Below are 8,186 nucleotides of genomic sequence, written 5' to 3'. Positions count from 1 at the left end.
AAACTGAGTTACAATGATATGAAAGAGAAGATGAGTGTTAGGGTGCATGCAGTTGGACCCAAATGCAGGACACCAGCAAGGTATATATTTTAAGTCTTTAATAACAAAAAACTATTTCAGGCAAAACACAATGTCCTTGCAGAACAAAAAGCACAAAACCAAAGTGTCTGAAACTTACAACCACAGGCTGAATAGTCCACATATGAAAAAACACAAAACAAAAAGCGTCCGAAAACTCACGACCACACCGTGCCACGTGGGGGTGGGGCCAAGGGAGATAATTAATGTGAGTTTCGAAAAAAAAAAAATCAAAAACAAACCGCGACCGATGGCAAGTGCGAATCCGAGAAAACCGGAAGATCCAACATCGAAACCAAAGGATCCGAGAAGCAACCAGGGGAGCAAGCTTGGACCGGTTTGAGGCGTGAAACATGGAAGGTAAACTCTGGGAAGGCAGAGGCGGACAGCCACAGGGTTGATGACCTTGACTATAAAAAAAGGTCCAATAAAGCGAGGGGCTAGCTTTCTGCATGTGACCTTCAGGGATAGGTCCTTGGTAGAGAGCCGGGGCGGTAAGTGGGTGCTGGTCTGAGCCTGCGGTTGGCCCAGCAGGCATAGGAGTGGTCTTCTTCCAGGCATGGCAGCAACGCCTGACCAAGGAATCTGCTGACGGTACTGAGGCCTCACCTTCTTCAAGAGTCAAGTCAAGTCAAGAGTCAAGAGGCTTTTATTGTCATTTCTACTATACACAGTGGTACACAGTAAAAACGAGACAACGTTCCTCCGGAACCCTGGTGCTACACTAAACAACAACAAACAAAACAACATAGAGCTACAACACAAGCTACATAAAGTGCATCGAGTGCAACCTAGTGCAAACAGTGCAGACAGACAGTGCAGATAGACAACACAAGACAAGACACAAAACCCAATATAGCGCCAACCAGTAAACCTACTGTATACTTGATTATACAGTACTGTACAAGAAAACTGTAAAAACTATACAAAATAAAAACTATACCCCAGAAGTGAGTATAAACAGAACAATGTAGTGTAAAAATGCAGCAGCAGTCAAAGTAGTGCAAAAAACAGCATGAAAACAGTCTAATACAGTGATAAATGATAATGTGCAAAAAACAGCAGTTGAAAGTGTGGTACAGTCGAGAATAATAAATAATAAATAAATGAATGGTGGTAAAATGGATTGAGATGAGTGATGAGTGTGTGTTAAATTTTACAGTTCGTTACACACATTTGAGTGTGTGTGTGTGTGTGTGTGTGTGTGTGTGTGAGTTCCGTTTCATTTCTGTGTGTTGAGAAGCCTGATGGCTTATGGAAAGAAACTGTTGCACAGTCTTGTTGTGGCGGCCCGAATGCTTCGGAACCGTTTTCCTGATGGCAGGAGGGTAAAAAGTGTGTGTGACGGGTGTGTGTTGATCTTCCACAATGCTGTGTGCTTTGCGGATGCAGCGTGTGGTGTAAATGTCCATGATAGAGGGGAGAGAGACTCCGATGATCTTCTCAGCTGTCCTCACTATCCTCTGTAGGGTCTTGCGGTCCGAGACGATGCAGTTCCCAAACCAGGCAGTGATGCAGCTGCTCAAGATCCTTTAAATGGTCCCTCTGTAGAACATGGTCAGGACAGGATGGGGGGAGGGAGGTGGGTTTTCCTCAGCCTTCTCAGGAAGTAGAGACACTGCTGGGCTTTCTTTGTGATGGAGCTGGTGTTGAGTGACCAGGTGAGGTTGTCTGCCAGTTGAACACCAAGGAATTTGGTGCTCTTGACGATCTCCACTGAGGATCCATCAATAATCAGTGGAGATTGGTCACTCTGTGCTCTCCTGAAGTCCACAACCATCTCTTTCGTTTTGTCGATGTTCAGAGACAGGTTGTTTGCTCCACACCAGGCAGTTAACCGTTGCACCTCCTCTCTATATGCTGACTCGTCGTTCTTGCTGATTAGACCCACCACGGTCGTGTCATCAGCAAACTTGATGATGTGGTTCGAGCTGTGCACTGCTACACAGTCGTGAGTCAGCAAAGTGAACAGCAGTGGGCTGAGCACACAGCCCTGGGGGGGGCCCAGTGCTCACTGTGGTGGTGCTGGAGATGCTGTTCCCGATCCTGACTGACTGAGGTCTCCCAGTCAGGAAGTCCAGGATCCAGTTACAGAGGGAGGTGTTCAGGCCCAGAAGGTTCAACTTCTTGATCAGGTGCTGAGGAATGATTGTGTTGAATGCTGAGCTGAAGTCAATGAACAGCATTCGTACATACGAGTCCTTGTTATCCAGGTGGGTGAGGGCCAGATGGAGGGTTGTGGAGATAGCATCGTCCATGGAACGGTTTGGACGATACGCAAACTGCATGGGGTCCAGGGAGGGTGGAAGCTGTGTCTTAATGTGCCTCATGACGAGCCTCTCAAAGCACTTCATCACGATGGGTGTGAGCACAACAGGACGATAGTCATTGAGGCAGGAGACAGTAGATTTCTTCAGCGCGGGAACAATGGTCGTTGTCTTGAGGCATGTGGGAACAACATTGCTGCTCAGGAGATGTTGAAGATGTCAGTAAAGACATCTGCTAGCTGTTCTGCACATTCCCTGAGCACTCTGCCAGGAATGTTGTCTGGTCCAGCAGACTTCCGTGGGTTAACTCTGCATAGAGTTTTCCTCACTTCAGCTGTGGTTAGACAGAGCACCTGGTCAGTGGGAGGAAGGGTGGTCTTCCTCGCCTTCACGTTGTTCTGTACCTCAAACTGGGCGTAGAAGTCGTTCAGCTTGTAATTCGTGATCACCTGGATGCCCTGCCACATGCGCCGGGTGTCTCCGCTGTCCTGGAAGTGGTTGTGGATTTTCTTCGCGTGTGCGCGCTTCGCCTCTCTGATGACACGAGACAGTTTGGCCTTTGCTGTTTTTAAGGCCGCCTTGTCCCCTGATCTGAAGGCAGAGTCTCTTTGTTTCAGCAGCGCTCTTAGGAGGAAAAAATGGGTGGGTGGTAACCATAAGCGGCCTGGAAAGGGGAGAGGCCGGTGGCTCAGGATGGCAGAGTATTATAGGCATATTCAGCCCATATCAATTGTAAAGCCCACGAGGCATTGTCATTGGTGCAAATGATGCTATGCACCATCTCCAGGTCTTGGTTTAGCCATTCTGCTTGCCTGATGGTCTGCAGGTGAAACTGGAATATAAGCTGACTGAAATACCCAGGAGGCGGCAGAATTTTCTCCAAAAATTGGCAGTAAACTGTGGGCCCCGATCAGAGACTATTTTACTTGGGAGACCATGGACCCGGAAAACATGCTGTGGCAGGAGCTGGGCAGTCTCCTTGGTCGAGGGCAATTTTGGAAGAGGTATAAAGTGGGCCATTTTGGAAAACCGATCTATTACTGAGAGAATGGTGGTATGGCCAGCTAAGAGGGGTAGACCGGTAACAAAATCTAAGGCTAAATGGGACCACGGTCAATGGGGGAATGGGAAGTGGACAGAGGAGACCTGCGGGAGAGTTTCTGGGGCTCTTGTGCTAGGTGCAAATAGGACAGGAAGCCACCAACTGGTGAACATCTTCCTTGATAGTGGGCCACCAAAAACGTTGCTGCAGGAGTTCCAAGGTGCAGGGGGTACCCAGGTTGCAGAAAAGTCGACAGCTCTGGCAGCATTGGAGGACCTAAAACAGAGCTGGTCCAGAACATAGATTCTTCCCTACGGACAGCCACCCGGGGTTCCGAAGTAGCTCTGTGCACCTTGCGTTCAATGTCCAAGCAAAGGGCTTGAACAGAAACTGATGGAGGAAGGATATGGATCGGGTCTTCCCCTCCCTCTTCGTTGTGGGAACCTAGTCCAGACAGGGCATCTGGTTTGCTGTTTTTGGAGACCAGATGGATGGACAGGGTAAAAACGTCCAAAAAATAGCCCCCACCTGGCCTGCTGGGGGTTGAGACGATTGACTGCTCGTAGATACTCCAGGTGATACTCCGCGGGATTTAGTCAACGTGAGAAGAAGGCACATGGATGGAGGCGGTTTACAGTGGTTCCTCTTTGAGACAGGATGGCCCCCATGACTTTGTCGGAGGCATCAACCTTGTCAATAAATTGCTGGGAAGGGTTGGGCAGAGTAAGGATCGGTGCAGAGGTGAACCGGGTCTTGAGTTCCAGAAAGGCCTGTTCCGCCTCTGGATTCCAAACACATACAACTGGTTCTGAAGTAGATGGGTGAGCACAGTGTGTACATGGCAGTGGTGTTCTACCAGGGAGCAGGAGTAGATTAATATGTCGTCCAGGTAGACAAACACAAAACAATGGAGCGTGTCCCGAAGGACGTCATTAACCAGGGCCTGGAAGACTGCTGGGGCATTAGTGAGGCCAAACGACATGACCAAGTACTCATAGTGGCCTGCCGGGGTGTTAAAAGGCTGTCTTCCATTGGTCCCCCTCCCAGATGCATACAAGGTGGTAAGCTTTGTGGAGGTCTAGCTTGGTAAAGAAGGTGGCCTCCTGGAGGAGCTCAAAGGCCAAAGACATCAAGGGCAAGGGGTACCGATTCTTAATGGTGATGGAGTTAAGTCCCCGGTAGTCAATGCAGGGGCAGAGGCTCTTGTCCTTCTTTTTCACAAAAAAGAACCTATCCCAGCCACGGAGGAGGAAGGGCAGATGATACCAGATGTGAGGGACTCCCAGATGTAATTAGTCATAGCCTCTCTTTCAGGACCAGTCAGGTGGTAGAGGCGACGCCGGGATGGGTGTCGCTCCCGGCAATAGGTCAATAAAGCAATCATATGGACGGTGGGGAGGTAGTGATTCCGGACGATTCCGGATTCCAACACCCGGCCACTGGTCTAGTCCAAGTGAGGGTTATGCCTCTGCAACCACGGAAAACCTAACATGGCAGGTTCTCGCGGAGATGGGATGATGAGGAATGATAACCATTCATGATGTTGTTTAGCGGTGGAGACCAGGAGGGGCTTGATGCGGTGAATGTGACCCAATGGAGAACGTGGTCGTTAAAGGTGTGGACCAGGATTCGGATTTAATGCTCCAGTTGGCGAGCAAGGTCCTCATCCAAAAATTCAGCATCCGCTACCAGAGTCAACAAACACCGCTAATTCATGGCTGTGGCCCATGACGTCGATCCGAACCTTGAGCAACGTTTGAAGGGGGCTGGAAGTCCTTGGCCCGGCGTTGGCCCCATATTCAATGCCGAGCCCTTTCTTTTGCTGGACAGGTGGCCATGTGCCCTGTCTTGCCACAATACAGGCAGAGTCCGTGAGAGCGACACCTCTTCTTCTCGCTAGTGGAGGTGGCCCATCTCCATAGGATGCAGAGGCAGGTTTTGTAAAGTATTGAAGTGAGGTGGGTCAGGAGATGGACCGGGCTGACAGGGTCTAAGGTACCCCCCCTCAGAGTGGAACTCCCTCATCCGCCGGTCGGATCGGGTGGCCAGGCCCTCTGAAAGATCTCGGCCCGCAAGCTCATTCTTGATCTCAGCATTTAGTCCCCAGATAAAAGCACCATAGAAAGCTGTGGAATCCCACCCACTCTCTGCTGCAGCAGTGCGAAAGTCTGTGACATATTCAGCTAGGGATCCCTGTCTTGAGTGGTCTGGAATAAGGACCGGGCCGCATCCTGTCGGGGGGTGGCCAAGCCGAATATCTTGCGTAGCTCCTCGGAAACCACGGTAGGAGCCACAGACAGAGAACTTACATTCCCACTCCACCGTGACCCGCCGTTTGGCCTTACCAGAAAGTAGGCGATCACATAGGCCACCTTGGTAAGTTCATCCGAGAAAGACGATGGCCGAAACTGAAAAGTTATTTTGCAGTGCAACAGGAATGGCCTGCACTCCCCCAGTTGTAGAGCAAAGTGCTCAGAGGTCGGTAGATGAACCTCACACTGAGGTGCTGATGTAGGGGCATTATTAGTGGGGGTTTCTGAAACAGAGGCCTGAGCTACAGGGGCTTTGTTGCGCTGAAGGGCCAGCCATTTGCCAATTCCTGTTTCTGTTGGTGATGGGAGATGGTGATCTGCACCAGAGAGGAGAGTTGAGTCTGGAGATCATCCGCTGGGTCCATGTCTGGCCAGATCTTACATCTCAGGGTGTGGGTAGGTGAATCTAAATGCAGAACGCATATTTTAAGTCTTTAAAAACAAAAAACAATTCAGGCAAAACAAAATGTCCTTGCAGAACAAAAAGCTCAAAACTAAAGTGTCTGAAACTTGCCACAGGCTGAATAGTTCACGTATAAAAAAAACACAAAACACAGCGTCCAAAAACTTACGACCACACCATGCCATGCAGGGGTGGGGCCGAGTGAGAGAATCAGTGTGAGTTTTGAAAAATAGAAAAATCAAAAACAAACCGCAACTGGTGGCAAATCGCGAATCCAAAAAAAACGGAAGATCCAAAACCAAAGCATCCGGGAAGCAAAACAAGGTGCAGGAAAGTCTAAACAAAGATCAGGAAGAACACGAGGAATCTGCGTCGATTTATGCAGCGGGAAGATGGCGGCCGGGACGGCTGCAAGATCGTGCTCCCCCGGAAGCGGGAGCTGCGGAAGTGCGCGTGCCGCTGGCTGACAATTAGCTCCGTCATTAATCTAATGTATATATAAGTATAATTGACTCTTTAATTCTGCAGAATTAAATGTATATTAGTATTAAATCCTCAGCTCTGATTTACATGTTTTTTTATGTACTGCACTGACCTGTTGTACTCCAGCTGCTCCAGAGAGAAGATGTGTTTATTAAAATACTCCTGGAGCTTCTCATTAGCGTAGTTAATGTTAAACTGCTCAAAACGGTTCACCTGAAAATAACAACAGGTGTTAGAATCCATTAGAGTTAAAATGTACACACACACAAACACAAACACACACACACACACACACACCTCAAAGTTCTCAAAACCGAAGATGTCCAGGATGCCAATGCATTTGAAATCGTTCTTTCCTTTGATCTTTTGATTGATTTGAGTAATGATCCAATAAAAACACTGGGAGTAAAGCGCCATGGCAACCGAATCCCGTGAGTCCAAAGCCTGAGGGGAGAGAAGTAAATCGCAATATTTAAAACACACAACATCATGGATCATGCAAAATTTATTGTGTGTGTGTGTTCACCTGTTCTACAGTGAGGGGTGAGCAGATCTCCTCTCCTCTCAGAAAGATTGATCGCTGAGTCAAAACTTCACCCAGCTGAAACGCGTCCAATCCCAACAGCTCACAGACATTACTGATAACTATAACACACACACACACACACACACTGTGACGACAGGCCGCAGACAAAGAGAAGCTGACCCAAACAATCTAAACACCACTGCAGCTGATCTGAACCGGCACTGTCCGTTCAGCACTACTGTTGTGGAAAGCTGGGAGACACACAGAAAGAGGGCAGGAGCAGAAATAGTGCACAGCTGGTGGCTGATAATTAACAGAGCAGGTCCTCAGCATTTTGGAGAAGGCTGGAGGATAAAAACGACACTGGGAAGGCAAGAAGCCTTTCTCTCTCTCTCTCTCTCTCCTTCCAAGAAGCAACAGCAGCAGTGAAGACGATGGCTACAGCAATAAAATGAGAAACCCTTTCCTCTGCCCCTCAGACTGAGAGATATGCAACGTGCAACCTGGAGCCTGTAGAGTAGACCTTCCATCCTTCTCTCTGCAGCATCAGCGAACTGATTAATCGCACATTTTTTTCAGTTCTAAACATACCTTAAACATACTTTCTATTAATACTTTTATTGACTTATTTCACAGTAGCTACTGTACACACACACACACACACACACACACACATACTGACCTCCGTTAGAGGTGATTTGAGCTCCTCCTGCTGTCATAAACTCAATGTTGCCAATGTGTAAAACTCCAGAAAGCAGCTTAAACACATCACAGATTTCTTCCTCTGTAAACTCCATCACCTTCAGAGCCTCCTGCACACACACACACACACACACACACACACACACACACACACACACACACACACACACACACACCATTGTATATGACCTTGTCAGCTGCTTACCAATGAGACAGCAGCATCAGAGAAAGATAATAATGTTATAGCACCCTCTAGTGGTGTTGTGAAACTAAATTACAGTCTCAGTTGCTTTGGAGCGTTTTTTAAAACTACTAGTTCAAACTCCACATCATTTAGTCATTTGTGCTCATCATAAGAACATTTCTTGTTGCT

General features: G+C 48.3%; 1 protein-coding gene across 2 annotated transcripts in view; it reads right to left on the bottom strand.

Moving 5' to 3' along the window:
• Window positions 1-8,186, bottom strand: part of myo10l3 (myosin X, like 3) — a 75,860-nt gene that overhangs the window by 41,989 nt on the left and 25,685 nt on the right. For both annotated transcript variants that reach the window (XM_046844618.1, XM_046844617.1), the window contains exons 8-11: window positions 7,794-7,923; window positions 7,112-7,230; window positions 6,883-7,029; window positions 6,698-6,798 (exon numbers count right to left, since the gene is read on the bottom strand). In XM_046844618.1, coding sequence (XP_046700574.1) covers window positions 6,698-6,798; window positions 6,883-7,029; window positions 7,112-7,230; window positions 7,794-7,923 — 497 coding nt within the window. The remainder of the gene's footprint in view (window positions 1-6,697; window positions 6,799-6,882; window positions 7,030-7,111; window positions 7,231-7,793; window positions 7,924-8,186) is intronic.

The sequence above is a fragment of the Silurus meridionalis genome, unplaced genomic scaffold, assembly GCF_014805685.1.
Source record: "Silurus meridionalis isolate SWU-2019-XX unplaced genomic scaffold, ASM1480568v1 Scaffold81, whole genome shotgun sequence".
Classification (NCBI taxonomy): Eukaryota; Metazoa; Chordata; class Actinopteri; order Siluriformes; family Siluridae; genus Silurus; species Silurus meridionalis.
Note: the sequence above shows the minus strand (reverse complement) of the source record. Positions and strands in the feature narration are given on the sequence as shown.